Source organism: Onychomys torridus, chromosome 3, assembly GCF_903995425.1.
Source record: "Onychomys torridus chromosome 3, mOncTor1.1, whole genome shotgun sequence".
NCBI classification, from domain to species: domain Eukaryota; kingdom Metazoa; phylum Chordata; class Mammalia; order Rodentia; family Cricetidae; genus Onychomys; species Onychomys torridus.
In genome coordinates, this window is record NC_050445.1 from 151,259,268 (window position 1) to 151,281,750 (window position 22,483).

Consider the following 22,483-nt stretch of genomic DNA (forward strand, 5'->3'; position numbering starts at 1 on the left):
TGGTTGACTTTGGGTTAAAGTCTTAACAAAGGCTTTTTAAATCTTAAATTGTGGGGCTGAAATAAGGCTAAGTTACCAAGTTCCCAGGTAATTATCTCTCACACAGAAGACTGAACACAGTGAGGAAAGGGAACTTTCTTTCTAATCACTCATTGATTCCTCAGAAATCACCCCCCTACAGCAGTGTGGGAGCTGAAGCCTCATTGAAAGCCATGGAGTAGAAAGCAAGAAAAAAAAAGACATATTAACAGGTTGCACTATTCAGAGAGGGTTATTTAAAATTTCCCAGAATAGGACCATGGCTCTAAAGTTACATCTTGGGTGATTTATGCCCAGCATTTTGCATAAATTCTTACAGCTTTTATCAATTAAGCATACTTAGCCTTAGAACGTTCTTCTGAGGTAAAAGAATCATGATTTTTCCACTCACCAATAAGTTTATGTTGTCTGTCTTAGTTGTATCATATGAGCACATTCATCTTTTAAATTTTTCATTCATTTAAATGACATGAGGAAAATATTCAAATATCACAAAAATAATGCTACATTAACAAAACTGTAGTCACATCAAAACTCAAGTATTGATCATTAGAAAATATTATTGAGGAAAAAGAAAGTTCACTTATCATTTTATTGCATTGGGAGTTATAGGTCAACCAAAGAAATCTAAGAGAAGTGAGTTTGAGAGAGCAGGTCACACTGTGTCCATACCTGAAGCAATGTTGGAACAGAAGGCAGCATTTTAAGGTAAGAAATGAGCAGAGAAGACTTGGGTCCTGGGTGTTGCTGAGGAAGGAGATTGTGTGTATTGGGAGACAAACCCAGTGGGATCCATCAATAGAAAGACTGGTGGTGACGCTTGAGCAGCTCTCTGGGGCAGGCAAAGAGGAGTAGACAGAGGCGAGGCCTAGGAGCTGACTTGAAAGGAGGGGGTTTACTCCCTGTCTGCTGATATTTCCAGTATGGATTCTGCTTACAACCTGGGCATCTCACCTCTTTCTTAACCTTTTGCCTATAAAGTATTTCAAATTCCTGAGGTTTTATATTAAAATGCCTTCATAGTTTGAAATCATGGATGAGTAAAGCACATCACCAAAAATGGATTTTACATCTGTCTCTGCTTTGGTTCTTTTCCTGTTACTGTTCTAAAATATCTCAATAAATCCACTTAAAGGAGGAAGGATTTATCTCAGGTCACAGTTCCACATTATAGTCCATCACAGCAGGGAAGTCACAGCAGCTGGTCACTGGAATGCATGAATGCCAGTGCTCAGCTTTGTCTGTTAGAACAGGTTCCATTCATGAGATGGGTCTTCCCACATTAGTTAATGCAAGCAAGGCAATCCCCCAGCAGGTATGTCCAGAGTCCAACCTCCCAGGAGATTTTAGATTATGTCAAGTTAGCAATTAGCAAAAGCCACCAGTTTCTATGAATGTCCTTTGTTTGCATGTTCTTTTCCTTCACCAACATAACTTAAACTTAGCAGAGCATTTCTTAGGCAACATGTAGCAAAGCACCTTCTCTGTCAAATGATTGAAACCAAGCATCTGTGCTGGTCTCTAACCTACTCAAGAAGGTGACCACAATATGTTCTTTGGTTTTTGTTATTTTTGTTATTGGGCATCTCAGACAAAGCATTACCTCTGGAGATGGTAGTCTATCTGGAAACTCATCAAGCATATCAGAGAGCAGGAAGTCTCCAAAGGTACTCTGCAGAATGTCAGCCATCACTTCCTGCTGGCCAGGGGAGCAGTGGTTCTCCAAGGACAGCACCACTGGGTACTCAGATGACTAGAATATTAACCATTGCTATGGTTACACATCAGAACTTTTAAATTGTCCTAATGCAATTCATCTAAACATTTTATCTCACAATTCATCTCCGAGAGTCTTTGCAAAATAAGGATGCTTTAAATTGAAAATTATCTTTGCAACTGACAAAGCAAGGACTTTAAAAACCTGCATAAAGAGTATTCACCAGGCTTGGGGTCTTAGGCTTGTAATCTCAGTTAATCAGGAGGCTGAGAGGAAAAGCACCCACACTCAAGGCTAGCCTGGGCTAACAAGTCTAGGGGCAGCCTTGGCAGCTAAGTAAGAACTTGTGTTAATATAAAAAGTAAAAATAGAGGTGGAGATATAGCTCATTGGTAGAGCATTTGCCTAGCATGCACAAAACCCTGGCTTCATTTCTCAGTGCTCAACCCTGGCCCCAAAAGATTTGTGAAGCTGTATATTACCAAAGACACTGCTGTAACATATTCTTATGGGAGGAAAACTTGCTTAGAAGACCTTGAGTATTGAAAGTCTCCCAAAGGTGAGGGTAGCATGCTTAATTAACGAAATAATGTGTTTCATTACAGTACTCTCATAGATGTCCATCATTGTACTTGGTCTATATTCACACATATTATATGCTATTTACCATAAATGAGATTTCTTTTTAAATTTCATTTTCACCTAGGTCATTTTTTAACAAAAATGTCATTAATTTTTATTCTATAAATTTACTGAATTCATTTACTAGCTCTCATGACTGTTTGTGGGATATTTGGATTTTTTTACATTTGTTATCATGTCACCTGAAAATAGAGAAAATTTTATTTCTTCCTTCATAATTTTAATGTCTTTTATTGATCCATTTCTATGCTTATACTGATTTAGTGTGTGTGTGTGCGCACACACGTATGTGCACACTCTTACCATACACATGTGTGGAGGTCAGAGGACAATGTGAAGAGTGTTTCCTTTTTTTACCATGTGAGTTCAGGGTTCTAACTCAGTTTGCCAGGCTTGGTGGCCCAAACCTTTACACACTGAGCCCTCTCACCAGCCCACCCTTTTATTGTTCTTGTCCAGTTGCTTATCTCTGCTCTTTGGAGTCTTAGAAAATTTAGACTTTTACATCCTTGTGAGGACTTTGAACTTTAATTCCAAGGTATCTAGTTATCCTAAACTAAGTGAGGGATGTCATTCAAACATTTAGGAAGAGAGTTTTAGACAAATGGAGCATTAAGTACAAAAGATTTTAGATGAACCTGAAAAACAAAACAAAATCCTAGTGGACAGAGCAGGAGGGGACCTCAGAGGTCATAGCACCTGGCCACCAGGGACCTGGTGAGTCAATGATGGAGTCTAGCTCTTGTTCTGAAAACCTGTGGAAGTGGGAATGATGTGGCTTGCCATAAAGTCACTCTGGCGCACATGATGGATAAGAAATAAATATAACCCGATTTCTAGTTTATGTTTACAGATTAAGTGATGTATTCAGAGGGGAACATTGAGTTTATTGAATCTTCAGGTTTCCTTTTTTATGTACATGTTTATTAAGTAATCACTGAGGAGGATTTAGTTAAATCCTTTGATGGTACAGCAGTTGCCGCATTCTTTTTTCTTTTTTTTTTTCTTTTTTCTTTCTAATTTTCAAGATAGGGTTTCTCTGTGTAACAGCACTGGCTGTCCTAAAACTTACCCTGTAGACCAGGCTGGCCTCACACTTACAGAGATACACCTGCCTCTGCCTCTCAAGTACTAAGATTAAAGGAGTATATCACCATGTCCTGCCCAACAGTTTCGAGTCTTAAGAAAATAAATCAGCTTTATTAAATTTCACAACAGACTATCTCAAGTTATGCCATTAGCCAGCTTAGAAAATGGAGCCAAGTATTACTCAAAACTCCTTTAAAATTTTTAGATATACCTGAGAGATTGCTCAAATCAGCCCAAATCAGATCAGACTTGTAAAGTGAAGTTAGTTCTATTTAGATCTTTGCATCTGTAACTAATGAATTAGTCAATTTAAACTTGAAAGTGCACTTCAGAACGCTATTTGTTATTATCATTGCAGTTGTAAATAATGTCAGCAATTGACATGATGCATAGTTGATACATTTTATTTTTTTCTTAAAAGTAAAATATTTGGGCATAGGCAAAATGGTCATTATTGTCTAGATTGGTATATCTCAAACTTTGGGTTTATGACACATCAGAAAAAAAATAAGTGTATTTCTTAGCATAATGCAACACACACAAGACTAAACAAGAGATCCCATGAACACTCACTTCCTTTCACTTTGATAAATGTACCTTTAGCTACTAACAACCACATGGATTTTGCTGCCTATTGTAGCTCACAATTTAAAATGTCACAGGTTTAAAGAAAGGTCACACTTTGCAGAATTTGGGAGCAGTAAACTCTAAATGACTACAGCAGAGACATGCACATACCATGAAGGCATACTTGTTTATTGCTTGGATAACAGTTTTGAAGAGAAGCTTGCTGGTCAACGTGTAACCATGGTACACTATAGGTTCATTTTGTGCTCCATCCCAGCAGTCAATTTCCAGACAGCGGCAGCCTTTCACAAGGGCACTAACAAAAGTTAAGCAAAATAGTGTCATGCCAAGACCATGAACTTGGTGAATAAGATCAAATATTCAGACTTTTAAAATAAATATATAAGCCAGTCTACAACAGAGAAAAGTTTTGAACCTTAGAAAATTGCAACCTTATAAAGCAGAAACATTTTCTTTGTGTCGTACAAACAGACTGGTTCTCCTGAGTCAACCATTTCACTCTGTGTTGATCTCTTTACAAAGCTTGTATGTACTAGGGTGGAAAAGATGGCTACCTCCAGTTACAGTTCTGAAGCTTTACGCCCCCAACGCAAACAGTATTGCTAATGGGGCTACAGCTGTTGACACTGTCATCCTCAGACTACACAAAGGCATCTGGAAATAGTAAAATACATTAGCAAGATTGTATCTGATTCTTCTCACACTAAGTTTGGGGGAGTATGCTACATGGGGAGAAGGAGAAGAGGAACATCATGGCTTGTACAAGTGAAAAAGAGTGAGCTTGACAGCCCAGTAAACACGTTGGACTGTCTCATGCCACTTCATGCAAGGACCACTGGAGCCCTGTTCCAGCTGTACAAAACATGAAGTCTGCGTACCTGCTCATCTACGCTGCTTTGACTCAATTTCTTTGGAGAAAATTTTGAGTGACTGTTTCAGAATGCACAAATTTCACAGTTTTCTCCAAACTGAGGAAAATAGATTTCCATTTCTTCTTAGATCTAAAACTAATTTGATTTTCCATCTATCAAATAAATCGGCTTCTTGATCTATGCATAAATTCTATCTTGGGTTCTGAAGTCAGTTGTGCCCACTAGGTTTAAATGGATTTTCAGTGTTCCTACTCAGAGAGTGACTGACACTTTAATAAACATATACCTTTATTTAAACCGCAGCAACTGAAGCAGATGGCATTCAGATTTTTCACTGAGTTGATAATGGTGAGCCTGCATAAAGAGAGCTGTTGCTAAGTCTTCAGGGATAGCCTCGGGCAGTCCTTTACATCAGTGTGAAATAGGTTGGGCTTTACCAGAGTTTACTATAATTTCTTGATTTAGTTGAAAAAAAATGTTTTACTGTGATGGGGATACAGCTCAGTGGCAGGGTGCTTTCCAAGCTGCACAAAGCCTTAACTCAATCCTCAGGATTACAAAAGGTACGTTTAGGGAGTCATTCAAACATGCATAATAGAAATAAGATTTTCATATCACATGTACACATAGTTGTTTAGAACCAAATACACCTTCCTTCTTTTGTTTTCCTGTATTCACATCATAATGGGGACTAACATATGTTAACCAAAGGCCAATACCACTGACACAGGGCAAAGGTATGATATACTGTCATAGGTTAGACTCCCACTGTATCCATTGTTCATTATGCTCTGAGTTCCATGAAAATAGGAAGCTGCACACTCATAAAAACTGTCTGACATGGAATTAATAATCCATTGGTGTTCTGTGTTTATATGAGAAAAGGACAGGAGCCCTGGTGCCTAAGAAGAAAAGGAAAGGAGACAAAAGTAAACTACATCTTTGGAGAAGACAAAGCTGCATAAAACCAGGCTGAGTTGAAGCACCAGAGTCCTAAAAGGTACTCATTTACTTAAAAAAGGGTTAAGTAATTCTCTTGTCTAAGCATAGAACTACTCTCTTCACAGAGAAAAGACTGAAGGCTGACTTTTCTAGAAGAGTCTTATGTTATCTGTTTTGTCTAGGTGGCCAGTTCCCAGGTGGAGGTGTGTTGAGTCCCAAATGATGTCTACCAATGTCCAGAGGTGGTTTTGGTGGCCACAGCTAGGGATGGTGATGAGATTTAAGCAGACACCTTGGAGGTGCATGCAGGAATGTTGGTAAACATTCTACCATGTGGAGCATGGACCTCTCTCACCAAGGATCATTTGATTCAAGCATGAGAGTGTGAGAAAGTCTGGCTTGTTGTTTTAGCATGGAGGGGACAGGGGGACTCTGGATTGATAGACATTGATCACATGCAATCAGTAGTCTTCCCAAGCAGTTCACCAGACTGTATGAGAAAATATACCTTCCAAAACAAATGCTTCTTGGGGTATCATATAAGTTCCTTTCTGGGGAGCTGAGTTGAACAATACTTGAGAGTACAGTGAGGAAAGACTAAACAATTGTGAAACAAGTCAGTATGCTGCATTCAGGGAAACAATGCGATTGTGTGTTCCCTGGAAAATAACAGATAAATGATGGGAGGAACCTGAGACCCAGGGCAGCTGAGCAAAAGAGAATGGTTAGATTTTCTATATCTTGGAGGCATCACCAAAACCATCTTTCTTGGACATTCTGGGGGTTTAGGGGACTGTGTAGTTTTGCAGTGCATACTTCTCCATGCAGTTGTGTGGAGATGGACCATAATGGAAAGCTGCAGAGCTGTGGTCTGTGGGAACCTGTCTGGAGGGGTCTGAGAGGGGAACTGCTTAACCAACATTAATCCTTACAGAGACAGCTAAGGCATTGTCACATTTTAGGAACATTAAACTGGGATAAGTTTGTAGAATTATAAATGAACACATTTCTTGGCTTCTAAATTTTTTTACAGGTATTTAAATTTTTAAGTTAGAAAAGATGGAACCTTTACTTGTACTGTTTCCTAATTCCCATGACAGAACATCTGCTTTGCCCTCCTTTTAGGTATTATCAAAACAAACTATTCTGTACTTTTCCATACAGAATATTTATTCTCTGAAGTTTTGTTGGGCAATGAACTTGAACTCTGTACTAGCACAAAGAACTGCCTAAGACTTGATGTGGAAGAAAACTTTTAACAAAGATTTGTCAACAATACTGATTCTCACTGCTTCTCTAGACTTTCCATTTTACCCATAATTGAACCAACCTTTACAAAAACTGCACATTCGAACTTATTGTTTGGTTCCTACTAAGGAAGTTTTAAGTGGGTTGTACTGTCTGGTGCTAGTCACTTTTTTCCTGAGGCATGTGATCTGTTTGTTAGTCACTCTGGTTCTTTTTTGAGACTAAAGGGAGAACACTTCTCATTCACTAAGGGAGTACTCTCTCTCTTAGTGGCCATGCTATCATCAGGTCACTGTAAACCTAATAGCTCGTTCTCTTCTCCCTTAGTTTCAACTGGTAGAGGCCCTTTGATTGGGGACTCTAGCATGTGTACAAGACTTTGTGGCATGAAACACCTACTCTTAGCTTTATTTCATCTATTAATCTTTAAAATCTCCCTTAGTTACTGCCTAGACAACAGTATAAAATATTACGGTTTTTATTTATGGGAAATTACTTTCAATTGTGTGAATGGTATTTTTTTATTTGTAAATGAATTTTAACTGTAAATAAAAAGATCTGGATTGGGGCTCAGGGATATAGCTTAGTTGGTAATGTGCTCTCTCACCTTGAACACAAGAGGCCCTGGATCCTCTCGCCTGCACAATATAAACCATGCACGTCAGGAAACACTTATGATCTCAGCACATAAGGGGTAGAAGAAGGAGTATCAGAAGTTCAAAGCCATCTTCAAATATATCATAAGTTAGAGGTCAGTCTGGAATACTTGAGACCCTGTCTCAAAAAATAGCCCTCATATTTGGAGAGCTTTTGGTGAATTAAAATGATTAATGTTAAATATGGTATTGCTGGCTTTCTATTTTAAAGGTCAAGTAGAGATGTGTAAAGGTCATAACTGTCATGTGATGAAGAGGGGAGAGGAGAGAGAGGTAAGAGGGTGACCAGAAACTCCCACACTGACTCTGGTATACTGCTTTCATCATTGGCGGAGAACAAAGACATTCGGAAGGATACTCTAATGCTTATCTTCCAAAGGTGTTTTGAAGGAACAAGAGAAGAAATGCAACTAAACACAAACCCAGATTTTTTTTCAGTTGATGGAACAGTTCTTGGAATTCAGAACTAATTTCCTGTATGTCTGGCTAGATACACTTTGAACTTATTTCAACTTCCCTCTTTAAAAAAATTGGAATAGTATCAAAATTTCTAACATAAGGTTGTAACTGGGACTATACTGAATTCTTAAATGATAAGATTTTTGAATTTCTATGTTTAAATTATTACTTGGGTTTTAATTTGGACACACATCAATTTATTTATAGTTTTATGTTAGTGTAGGATTCTATCCTCCCTAGATGATATTTTCCTTAAACAACACTATCCAGTCTCATAGTTTTAAATATCACCTATAAACCTATGGCTTCCAATTACCTTTTTCCAGCTTGAAGGTTTTTCTGAACTACAAACTCACATTAAACTCATCTGCCTACTTGACAAAGGCCTCAGGAAACAGGTTGGTGTCACAAACTCAGCACAGAAGCCCTCAACCTGTCACTTTGACCTCACACTCCACAACGAACCTTTTGAGTTAAGTATCAACATTTCAATCAACAGTCTTCCTATAGGCGTGGCTACTGGGCCAAGCAACTTGATTTCTCTCCCTCACTTACACTGCTTTCCACATCACCTGGTATGCTGTCATGGTTCTGCCTCCTCAAAGCATTTTAGTTTGTCATCATCTTGGCTGCTCCCCAATGTCTTCACCATCTACAGTCATCATCACCCAGCACGTTGTACTTTCCCTGCTCCTAGGATGTCAAAGTGTGACACTGTCTCGGGAAAATCTCACTGATGATTCCCCCACCTTTCCATGATCAATAAGACCTTCACAAACTGACCCTCCTCCCCAAACCCTTCATTTACCACACACTTGTGGCCAGATGTTTTTGCTAACTTCCAAGATTTGAAAATGCCAAGTGCTTATCATTTCTCCATTCTTTCATGTCTCCCTCTTTGCCTTCAGCCAGGATAGTTGAGAAATCTTTTCTGAAAATGTTAAGTAACACCCTGAAGCCCATATCATACTCTCTTATGTTGTTCGGTTTATCTTTTTTCATAAGTCTCCTCAGCCCCTGAAAATACTCATTTACCTTTTCTATCTGCCAATTCCCATGAATTTGTATGAAAACAATGAGGCCTCTAAAAATTCTCATTCCCTGCTAGATCTCTGCTGACTAAGCTGGACCTACTGTTAACAGCACTGTGTCTTATAGCATACAAAGTTGGAGATACCAAATGGCCTGATTTAATCTCTGTAAATTATTTAACATATTGATTCATAAAAACCACTATCTAGAACACAAAACCACACAACTTACGATATTTATGAACTGGCTTTACTAAAGTCTAAGAACTGATACTAAGTATATTTGTTAAAAGCTGGTGTATTCCAAATAAGCATAAGTCATATTTCCCTGTAGGAAATGTACAAATTGGTCAAGAAACTTCAGAGAGTGTAGACCCATGGAGCAGAAGTCAGCGGGAAGGACCAGAAGGGTAACCTGTGATGCTAACATACACAGTATGTGGTGTTTCCATTTCATCCAAAGGATAGACCATCGATGCACAATCTCCTTATAACTCAGCACTCTTACTGAGTCAGTACAACGGCAGCTTTATATGCAGGAGACTTAAAAGTCAAAATAGCTGATTGTGGTGGCACATCCAGGTAGGATATCCTGAAGAAGCAAAGGCAGGTGGATCATGGGTTCAAAGACAGCCTGGGCTATAGATTCTAGTGGCTGGAAAATGGCACCGAGGTTAAGAGCACACATGGTTCTTGCAGGGGACCTGAGTCTGACACCCAGTTCTCACATCCAGTGGCTCACTCCAGCGCCTTGGAGATCCAACACCTCTGTGGACACCTACATTCATATGCACAGAACTATACACAAACACATACACATAAACTTAATTAAAAATGAAAATAAACTTTTTTAAGGAATCAAAATAAATACCTTACATATCCCCAAATGTCACTTGATCCCACTAATTGATCAGATACCAAATATGTGTTGTGAGAAGATGAAATAAAATAGTCATTTAATGGCTGATTCATATCTTGATAGACTGTTTTACACTTTTCTTTAAATAGCAGACATTCTGGTGAAGACATGTATCTTGCAAAACCTTCAAACGACATCTGCCCTTTATTCTTCACTATAAAAAATAAGTAAAAAGGATGCAGATATACCATTAGTAACTTACAAGTCTTTTATCTCATTTGTAAACCTAGTGGTAGAACATATTTAATAATATGTTTAATATTATTTAATAATTTAATTATTAATAAACATGTTTAATAATAAAATAGATATTTAGAATTAATATTAATATATTTTTAAATCTCTCCTGGGAAATAAACTCTTCATATCTATATGTGTGTCTGTGTCTGGTGGTCTGTATAGACACCACATATATGCAGGTGCCTACAGAGGCCAAAAAAGGGCACTGGATCCCTTAGAACTGGAGTTACAGATGGTTGTGAGCCACAATACAAGTGCTGGGAATCTAACTCGAGTCCTCTGGAAGAGCAGCAAGTGCTCTTAACCTCTGAGCCATCTCTCCAGCCTTGAGAAACAAGTTTTTCTAATTCTTTTAGTTCTACCGTATCCACATTCACACATGTATTATTGTATTACCTTTGATTTTTGTTTTCTTATAACTATATACAAGCATGGCTATTACATATTAGTAAACTTCTGTGTTTGGATAACAGTCCAAGGGCCGACCACTGTGGTACCCAGAAACCAGCCCCTGTTGACTCTCCAGTCACTGTCCCAACTCAGTGCGTGGAGACATAAAGCACAGATTAGTTTTCCTTTTGTACTTTGTGTGGATGGATTCACAAAGTGTATCTTTGTTGGTTTGGTTTGTCTTTAAGATTTTTTTAATTTTTTATTTATGTGTATGGATATGTGTCTAAGTGTGCGTATGTGCACATGAGAGTAAGTATATGCTTTTTAAAGATTTTTCTTTTATTCATGGGTGTGTCTGTGTCTGCTTGTGTGTGTGCTGTGTGTGTGTGTGTGTGTGTGTGTATGTGTGTTTGTGTGTCTGTATATACGCCCACATACGTGTAGGTGCCTGTGGATACCCAAAGAGGGTGTCAGATTTCCTGTAGCAGGAGTTATAGGCAGTGTTGGTACTGGGAACCGAACTCTGGTCTTCTACAAGAGCAGCAAGTGCTTTAAATCACTGAGCCATCTGTCCATCCTAGCATGTGGTTTTTATGCCTAGTTTTGTTGTTGGTTTTTGTGGGTTTTTTGTTTGTTTGTTTTTTTGTTTTTTGGGTTTTTTTGTATGTGTGTTTTTTACTTTCTTTGTGAGGTTTATTCCTGTGGTTACCTACAGTCACACTTGACTCATTCCCATTGCTTCCTATGGAATTCCATCAGGCAAGTATACTATGCTTTATTCATGTGTTCCATCCTTCATAAGCATGTGATTTCCCATAAGAAGCTGTCACAAAAAGTTCTACTGCAAATAGTGAGTACATGTACTGGGCTATGAATCTACATTTCTGCTCTGTGCAGGCCCAGACTATGATCATCCTCAGCTAATTAATTCTCAACTTTTTATTCACTGTAATGTGCACTGAATTGTAAATCTATGCTCTGGATTCAGAAAACCGGGTTTTGAATGTATTTGTTTTTCATGTGACCTGGAGGATGCTAGTTAATCTCTCCCAGTACATGAAAAGTAGCTACCAGAAGAGCTACCCCACAAAGAGATTTTAGCTCTACAAATGACCATTGCTATTGTTGCTGTTGATTTCTAATCAGCTCAGAAAAGGAAACTGGAAATGCAAATTCACTTTAGACCAGAGTTGCCTTTCACTTCAGAGCCTGAGCCTTTCACTTTAGAGTTGGGCCTTTCACTTTAGAGTTGGATCTTTTACTTTAGATTTGGATCTTTCACTTTAGAGCCTGGGCCTTCCATTTTGACTAGTGTCTTCTACTTTTACTTTAAACCAGAGTCTAGATCTTAGAACCAAGTTAATTTCTAGGAATTATTCCTGAAGAAGACAAAATCTAGATAAAAAGTAGCATGCATGCATATTAGCATTAGCATTGTTTATGAAAGCAGAATAAATAGGGGGAAGGAAAAAAATGAAAGTTCAAGGTTTGGGACAGTGCTAGGTAGTCATTAAAAATGGTGCTTCATAAGAATATAGTGATATAAGCCAGCCAATGTTTATGATAGAAGTGTAAAGACAGCTTTCAAAACACTGTCACTAAAAGAAAAGCAAACGAAAAAAATCCCACTGTTCCTATTTTAGCCAAAACATAAAAATCTAAAAGAAAACACATAAAATTTTATAGATACACAAACTGTTTCAAAATCATATAAACTCAAGAATATAGGGATGTTTCAGAACAAAAGCATCATGCAACATAACAATTATAGTTTACATTAATTTATTCATTAGATTTGGCTTGTAGTTCTTTTGAGCTACTGAATAGTTAAGTAAATGTATTTAATAATAGAATAGAAAATGAAAGACTCGACTGGGGTTGGGGATTTAGCTCAGTGGTAGAGTGCTTGCCTAGCAAGCGCAAGGCCCTGGGTTCGCTCCTCAGCTCCAAAAAAAAAAAAAAAAGAAAGAAAATGAAAGACTAGGGAAATGGCTCAGGAGGTAATGTGTTTGCTGTTCAAGCACCAAGACCTGAGTTCAAACCCCAACATTCATGTTAGAAATAAGAGACATGTCTTTAGTCCCAGCACTGTGGAGGCAAAGACTGAAGGATCCTGGGGCCATGATGGTCACATGCCCAGCCAAACTACTGAGTTCCAGGTTGTGTGAGAGACCCTAACTCAAAAAATTCAGTGGAGAGCAACTGGGGACGACACCTAACATCAACCTCTGCACACACATCTGCACATATGAACACATCATACACATGAAGTAAAGAGTAGAAAACAGAATAACTTTGTGTCACTTAAAACCATGAGATGGAGAGCTCACAAGATGGCTTAGTAGGCAAAAAGTATTTGATGAGCAAGCTTGTGTTACATACCTGGAACCACTGTAAAATGAAAATCAACTCCTCAAAGCTGTCTTCCACCATATACATGCTCGCTCGCTCTCTCTCTCTCTCTCTCTCTCTCTCTCTCTCTCTCTCTCTCTCTCACACACACACACACACACACACACACACACACACACACACAAGATATTTTACAAATACTTTCTAAAATTACCAGATTGTGATGAGAATTCATCTCAAGGGTTGTGGTACATATGACATGCAGATATGAGAAAAGATCAGGGAATTCAGCAGCACTGAGGACTTTAAAATCATGCATTACACTAGCTTTTAAGACAAAAATGATCAATAATTATATTGATAATGTAACTTGACTTCATATGACATTGTCTATGATAGGTAAAACTTCAAAAGATGGAAGGGAGAACAATGCATTGCCCAAATTAAAATGAAAACACAACTCCACAGTGCCAATCACTATCCTTTTGTATATTTAATTTGCCACCCAGAGATAAGACTGCCAGTGTGACTTTTTTTTTATAATGTTCACTAAGTCAATGCTCTGAAAGAACTCATCTGCAAACAACTGTTCTTAGACAACAGCTACATAAAGAGCATTAGCCAGACCATCCATCAATTCACAACATCCTTAGGGAGACCCTGTTATTAAAAGAAGAAAAGGTCAGCTGAACTTATCAGCTAGTATTGGGGACTTGGCTGTTAGCTGCGTCACATACTGGTGCAAGTTCTTTATGTTTTTGCAAAGCCAACAAAGGTCAATGGTGTTCAAGCCAAGCTGTGACTAGCACTGTACTTCATCATGTCAACAACAAAGTAGGCACAGTCTTCCCGATATGCTTGATGCAGTCCTGAAGCTCCAGCCATAACTCTCAACTAGAAGGTCCTCTGTGATTTACCTCCACCTGTTTGTGAAACTCCCCTCTCCCTCATGCCTCAAGTTGTAATCACCCTCATCAGGGAAGATTCTCCTTGAAGTAAGATCCATTCAGCACAGAGACCCTCAACTGATCAACATGCAAAGAATGAGACATTGTGGAATTGTGCAGTACTAAATGGCACTTCCACGTCACACCAATGCCCATAAGGCTCAGGGATCATTGAAAAAGAAATGAAGGAAAGACTGTCAGAGCCAGGTGTGGTAAATGACATCAAGAAAAGACTATTTCCCAGGCACCACAAGGCAGCTGCATATGTGAACTCATGCCACGTCATAAGCACACTGACACACACTCCCTGACACACACTCTCTTGCCACAGGTGTGGAGTAACAGGGACGGTCATGGGTTGAGACCTCTAAAAACATGAGTCAATGTCATTCTCTTCTTGTTACAAGCTGATCATCTCGGGGGTGGGGTACAGTGGTGGAAAGCCAGACTCTCTGTACAGAAGACAGTTGATAAAAAGGGAGACCATGATTTGGTACATCTGTTTTCACTTAATTCTCACATACGCATAAAATGGCAGGCTGCCTCTAATTTTGTTTTATTTTGATTTTGTCTTCTATGATGAAATCTCATGTCTTCGACAAGATTAAGACATTTTTAGAATATATGCGTGTGTGTCTGTCTGTATATATTACTTTAGAGTGTATGTGTGTCTGTGCATGCTTGCATGTGTGTGTGTGTGTGTGTGTGTGTGTGTGTGTGTGTGTGTGTGTGTGTGTGTGTGTACTCATGTCATGGTACAAATGTGGAAGTTCAAGAACACCTTGCAGAAGTTAATTCTCTCTTCCCACTATGTGGGTTCTGGGGATCAACCACAGGTCATCAGACTTGGCAGCAACTGTCATTAACAGCTGAGCCATCTCAATGGTCCTTCAAGACACTTTTCTTTATAGGCACAGGTAATAGAACTGTCATCTTGCTTCTACAGTAAAGGATCTGAACACTTCAAAGTTCAGTTAAAAGAGAGGATCTAGCCAACAGAGTAGGAATGAACGTCATTGCTGCACATTATAGCTTAAAAAATACATTGGATATACAAACACAAAAGCAAAATTTATACTTCCTGGAAGCTCATTCATCCCCAAAATTTTAATTTGATGATCTTAATTTACAAAAGCACTTTACATATGAATATACTGATAGGTTTTAACTGTAATCTTACCTTCGTCAATGGGCTCATACTTTTGGATGATCTCAGTTAAAATGGAGTAATTTAACTCCAGTTCATACTGCTCTCGGGTTAAAAATTCAGTCAGACTTTTTTCAGAAAGAATTTTCCGGTTTTCAGAATACGTGTTGAAAATCTCAATAATTTCTTCTCTGTGTGCAATACACCGATAAATGGCTCTAAACTCTTCTATGGTGATTTTCCCTTGTCTCTGTATGTCATTGTCCTACTAAAAAAATTGACTGGTGGGCTCATAGTGGAACAATCAAAAACACAAGTAAATGTCACCATATTCATATACTGCATGATAATCCGTAAAAGTTAAAACTTATGTGGGATCCTTATTGAAAATATTATGCATTAACCTGCGTGGAGTGATGTCAAAATGAAAAATGGTTAGTAGCTGGTCGAGTCAGAGAGAAGGTAGAAATGGGCACAGGAGAAGACAAAGACTCAAGAGTTTTTTCAATTATGCATTGCCTTCACATACTCCATTCCACTTCACTTCCTTTCTAAAGACAGACCAGGCTGTGATCATGTGCTGCCGGTTCATAGCCTTGACTTTGCATGCCAGATACGGTCAAGATCATGGCAGACTATAGAGGCTGTGATCCTTAAGAAACACCTTGAAGAGAAGTCTCAGCAGTTATTACAGGGTTTGGTACATTGATAAATAAGATGGGTTCTACCAAGTAAGAGTGGAGTCAGCTGGCAGTTATGGAAATTTATATTTCAGCTCTATGAGATGAAAGATAAGGGCATAGGCCAGGCTTGGGTCTCAAATGAAACAAAAGCACTAGGAGGTTCCAAATCGGGGGTGGGAAAAAAGATTGGCCAAAACAGGAAAATCAAAAAAGGGGCTGGGAATTGGGCTCAGCTTGGGCGTGTTTGCACACCATGTATGACACTATAAATTTGGTTCCCAGTACCATACAAATTTGAGGTAGTGTTGCATGTCCATAATCACAGCACATGCTTGTGAGAGCAGGAGGATCAGAAGTTCAAGGCCATCCTTTGCTACATAGCAAGTTCATGGCCAGACTGGGCTATATGAGACTCTGCCTCAAAATAATAGTTCAAATCTTTTAAAATAAATTAAAAAGTGGAAGTGGTATGGTTAATTATTGATTAATGATTGGAAGACATGGAAAACTGCAGAAAATGCAATTCAAGTAGGAAATGGTAAACACACAATAAAATCAGCTATCAGTGGAACAGTGAAAGAATTCAGAAAGACCGGGCTTTGCAAAGACCTGTAATCATAGTTACAGAATTAGCATACTGCAAACAAACAAACCCCACTAGGGAACAGAAAAGTCACTGGAGGAGTTGTGATTGCAAAAAGGGCTTCCTGAAAAAGTATATTGACTCTCTCATTGTACCGTACACATCTTGAATACAAAGAACCCTCAGGTTGGAGGCCATCAGTTTGAGGTAAAATGTTTACAGAGATGACATTGTCTTTCAACCCCCAAAGTGTGATGGTAGTTTGGAAACCCAAATTAAACTCTCTGAGTTTCTTATTTTTATCTGAAACATAGAAACAGATAGTCCCATCTATGCCATCAGAGTGCTATGAGAATGGGAAATACACACCAACAGTAGAACTGAATAGGGGTGACTTGTCATGTATTATCTATGTCTGTTCCCTCATATCCTCCAGCCGGGCTGTGTCTCATCTTTTGAAGTTTTTCCTGTGAAGTATACAACATTATAGAAGCCCTGGGGTACAACAGGAGACAAACACACTGGAAATTACCTTTTCATTTCACTGGGAAGAGTTCAGGGGTGATGGTGAGAGAATGTGCCAGGAAAGGGCTTAAGAAGCAATCTGAGCTGGGGCTCCAACAGTTCAGAAAGTAGCACTGCCCCACATAAACAAGCAGGGTGGAGAAGGGTGGAGAAGGGTCCAGCTACTATGCCAACGGGAAAAGAGGAGACAAGCTTTGGAGGGGCCACTGTCTGTGTGATCAACTCAGATCCCAGCTCTTAAGAGTCTTGGAAACAATAACAGCACCTTAAAATTAAATAAGCTCAAAATAAACTACCATGGCTCCAATTATCCATTTTAAATTCTGGAATTTGAGGCCCTTAAGCAATGAACATCATAGAATTAAAATAATTTTGTTGTAGTCCCATCCCACTCAATTCTTCATTCAAAATCTTCATTGAAAATCAGTAAAATTCAAAGTGGGTCTGTAACTCAGAAGAGTTTTTGTTACACTTGATTATATAAATCAGAACTCCTAGACCTCCTGAACAGCGATGTGAAAGAAAATGTATGTTACCCATGAAGTATCACAAGTGTTCTTACATTCAACCAAGATACAAAGTTGATCATCTTGAATGTTCTCTGCTGTCTTGATTTTAGGTGTGTGCTTTCCTAGTAAATGAAAGCTGCCTTTTGGTACAATAAAAATTTGGAGCAAAGACCAAACTAAACTTCACAAATCCACATAATAGTTTCAACTAATCAATACCAAAAGATAATTGTGGGTCACAAATTAATCAAAATACCAAAAGTAAAAGCTACAAAAGATAATTAGGACTGAACCATTGAATGCGGTGGGGGGGGGCAGCTAATAAAAAGGGGAGAGAGCAGTGGAAGCAGTTTAGAAGTAACATCAGGGGAAACAGGAGGAAGAAAGACAATGGGTAAGAAGATTCAAGCCTCATGCTGAGACACAGAACAGCTAAAACTTTGAGTATCACTGTATTGATATGTCCCCTGTATGTAAACTTTGAGTATCACTGTATTAATATGTCCCCTGTATGTAAACTATAGCCGCTCCCATCAATGTAAAACGCTCATCTACAGACATGAGAACAAAGAACACATTCCATTGCATAAACTATAGCACACTCGCACAAATAAATTCCCTAACACGCAAAGTTGATGATTTCTGCCGTCTCTTAAATTATCTCTATTTCCCTATACGTACTATGTATGTGTTGTCATAGGCCCCTGAAGACACAGTGGCAGTCTCGGCTCTGTCACGCTTGTGCCACACACAGACGATGTCCTGAATTAGTTACTGTTTACACAGCATAGGTGCTATGCTAGCCCCTGCGAGGCAGAAGCTGTTCTCTTAGCGTGTGATGGCCTCTATTGTCATCTTAACCTGCTAGCATCTGCTAATCTGTACATAACTGTAGAACTGTTTCATATCTGTTCCCCGGGTTGCATTAGATATCCATCTCCTAGATCAGTCAATGAGTTTGTTTCTTATATTCTTGTTATTTTAAAGAGTGCTTCACTGAAGGTGTTCAGAATTATCATTCATGTAAAGGTTTTAGATTTACCAAGAACTTCTATGAATTACATTTATCTGTGTGTGCATCTGGGCACATACATGCCATTCCATACATGTGGAAATCAAAAGACAACCCTCAAAAGTGGGTTCTTGGCCGGGTGGTGGTGGTGGCGGCGGCGGCGGTGGCGGCGGCGGTGGCGCACGCCTTTAATCCCAGCACCCAGTAGGCAGAGGCAGGCAGATCTCTGTGAGTTCAAGGCTAGCCTGGGCCTTGAGTGAGTTCCAGGAGAGGTGCAAAGCTACACAGAGAAACCTTGTCTTGAAAAACCAAAAAGAAAAAGAAAAGTGGGTTTTTTTCCTCCACCTTGAGGGTTGTAAGATTGGATTATCAGCCTTGGTGGCAAGCTTCCTTACCCAGTGAGCCATCCCACCAGCCAGCCATCTAACAACAGACAGACTCATTACAAAGAGGGAAAAATAAACTCCTGAGCAGCTAAGGATTAAGCATCTCACACATAAAGTTCTCATCAGAAGTGTGTGCAAACCTTGTTACAATGGGTCATGGAACAAGTAAAGGAATGTAAAGGATTCTCTGCTGTTTACTAGAGAATATAAGAGAGGAGGATAGATGTGCAAAGGAAGAGCAAGGTGGAAGGCAGAATCAGGTCAGCTAGGCATAATGAAAGTGGCTATGGTTTGTGAGGAGAGGCAGAGAGGAATGGCTACCTCTATCCAGCTTCTAATTTCCAGTCAATTCTATACTGCTACCATATTATTTACCAAAAACATTCGATCCTTTCCTAGTCATAACTTTGTGACTACCCATTGTCTACAAAAAGGAAATTTAAATTCTGAGGTCTCCCCTCTAAGAGCTCCACTATTAAACCAGATATGTTGACTCATGCCTATAATCTTAGTATTTGGGATGTAGAGGCAGGCAGATCAAAAGTTCAAGTTCATCCTCAGCTGCACAAAGTATCTGAGGCTTGCATGGGCCACATGAAACTCTGTTGAAAATTAGAAGAAGGAGAGAAGGAAATGAAAGTTTAAAAAGAAAGAGGAAGCCAGGTAGTGGTGGTGCACACCTTTAGTCCCAGCAGGGGAGGCAGAGCCAGATGGATCTGAGTTTCAAGACCAACCTGATCTACAAAGTGAATTCCAGGACAGCCAGAGCTGTTATGCAGAGAGACCTTGTCTCAAAAAAAAAAAAAAAAAAAGGAAATAGAAAGAGGAGTGGGGAGAAGAGAGGAAGGGAGGGCAGATGGGGTAGATGAGGGACCTAAAGGGAAGAAAAGGAGGAGGGGGATTTCAGGGAAGCAAAGAAAGGGGGAGAAATAAAGGAAAGAGACGAAGAGGAAGAGACAAACAAAAACAAAGACAAAAAGGAGAAACTTTCTGCCTTCTGATCCTAAGCTGCTTTTCTACCTAGTCCCCTCTAGGCATCCTTCTCAAGCCACATTTGATTATTTTATATTCACCAAATACTCCTGCTGTGCACTTTCTGCACACTGCTTCCCCTTCTTTCTCACAGTCCAGGTTTTCTGGGACATTCATCACAGTCTACTCAGAGGAAGTTCAGTATTCCTTTCTCCGGAGAGAAAGTGCCTCCCTCCTTTTCCACAGTGCAGACTTTCTAAGAGAGTGGTGTATTTAACAGTGCGTTATTGCCTGGGTCTATGAAGACCGAAGTCCTGTAGTAACCAATTTTTGATATTCAAAAGGATACAGTTTCATACTTGACTGGCAAGCAAAGGTATGATCAAAGACTGGGTACATATATTGAGGTCACATGTAATACTGCTTATAAAATATTATAATGCTATAAATTAAAGACCATTACAAGACAACGCAATAAATCTTTTTATAAAAGTATAATAAAAAGAAATTTAATGGATTGTTGCTCAAGCCACGACTCAATAATTCATCTTTAGAAAGAACTTTGGAATATGTCTCCAAGATCATAAACTTATATGTTTTTTACCCAAATTTATAATAAAAAGTCACCTTGTAAGAAAATAATTTTATGCTGTAATCTGTGTCAGCTCCTTAGGAAAAATCAATGTCTTTTAAATAATTCCTAATGAAATTTTATTCACTGCTTGCTAAGACCATACTTTGTGCACACACAAGGTATATTCATAAGTAAGGTCTTATTTATGAGTTAGAACAATCCTGTGGGATTAGTATCCCCATTTCACAGACTAAGAATTTGTTTAGGAAAGTTTTGGTTTGCAAAAACAGTAGCTAAGCCTAAAATCTCTATACTTTGAGAAATTGCCATATTTTAGTTACCTAAGTCAGCTTTATTTCATTAGATTTAATTCAACAGGAAGTGCACCCACATAGAATGGAAAATTTAGCAATTAGAGTATGATGAGAGTTGCATGCTCTGCACTGGAGAGAGAACTCAATAGACAAAGCCCTTGCATGCAAGTATGAGGATTAGGATTCAAAGGGGTGTCAGCACACTTGTTATCCCAACTCTCAGGAAGCAGAGACTGGGTTCCTCCAGGCAAGCTGATTAGATACCTGATATCAAACACTGGCTACTATGTGAATGCCCACACTTGCAAACATGCATACATACTTCCATGCACACAATATACACATGCATATGCCTGAAAGACTTGAATGTTCAAGATGATTAATCTGAAGACATACACAAATTTACTTGTACAATACACATTCCTTACCTTTTTACTCAATAACCTTTGAATGTCAGTTTAGCCTAACACAACAAAGTAGCAGAAGGCTCATGGGTAAGTTTATCATTGTCAGCACTATTGCTTCTAATGTTCTCAAGGTCATGGGATCATATTTTAAGTCTTAAAAATGTACTCTAAGCATATTCTGGCTCTAATTATTTTTTAAAACTACATTCATATATTTACATAGGTGAGTATGTATCACAGCACATGTTAGAGTCAGAGAACAAGCCAGAGTTAAGTCCTCTCCTCCCACCATGAGAGAACTCAAAGTCATCAGACTTTACTTGACAGCAAGTGCCTTCACCCAATGAGACATCTCCACTGGCCCCTCTTCCCTAATTTTTGTGAACATTATTGTCATAGTCATGTAGCATGAATCTTAAAGAATCTTATTAATAAAATCAAACCCGAGGCCAGTTATTGTGGTGAACGCTGGAAGATCAGAGAAGCAGAACAAGCCACAGCTACCTCACCTTGACAGTTCCTCAGCTGGTCTTGTTTCCTCAGACTGCAAGCTTCAGGGTCCTCATCCCAGTGGCTCTCAGCTGAACTGCTGCTCCAAAGCCTAAAAGCTTAACCAGCCAAATGCTTAACTAACTTAGTTCCTGGTCTTCATGCCTTATATACCTTTCTGCTTTCTGCTATCACTCCCTGGGATTAAAGGCTGGATTTCTGGGATTAAAGGTGTGTGTCATCATGCCTGGCTCTTTCTAATGTGGCCTTGAACTCAGAGATCCAGAGGTATTTCTGTCTCTGAAATGCTAGGATTAAAGGCGTGTGCTACCACTGCCTATCTTCATGTTTAATATTGTGGCCGTCCTATTTAAGTTCATTTTGGGGAACACACAATATTTTGGGGACCACAATACCACCTCATAGTCAGGCCAAAAATATTTCTCCTAACAAAATAAACATGTAGACATGCCCAGGTCTGAACAATATAATTTCTATCAGGGACTCATTCCATACTTTGGTAACTGTTGAACATTCTATAAAGTGCTTTGGATGTGGCATTTGCTTTACCCAATCCTGGTTCAGATCACCTGTGTATGAAAGAAATTCCAAAGCAATGTAATGATAGTACAGGTAATATTTACATCAGCTCACATTTGATATGTTTTAATATACTGCTGCCTCTATATTTATTGCATGTGAAGTCTGTTAAATCAGGAAGAACATGACTTTCTCCTTCTTAGGAGAT

General features: G+C 38.9%; 1 protein-coding gene across 1 annotated transcript in view; it reads right to left on the reverse strand.

Annotated features, from left to right (window-relative positions):
- Positions 1-22,483, reverse strand: part of Plcz1 (phospholipase C zeta 1) — a 51,785-nt gene that overhangs the window by 25,738 nt on the left and 3,564 nt on the right. The window contains exons 3-6 of the mRNA XM_036180271.1: positions 15,315-15,546; positions 10,155-10,356; positions 4,226-4,370; positions 1,643-1,792 (exon numbers count right to left, since the gene is read on the reverse strand). Coding sequence (XP_036036164.1) covers positions 1,643-1,792; positions 4,226-4,370; positions 10,155-10,356; positions 15,315-15,546 — 729 coding nt within the window. The remainder of the gene's footprint in view (positions 1-1,642; positions 1,793-4,225; positions 4,371-10,154; positions 10,357-15,314; positions 15,547-22,483) is intronic.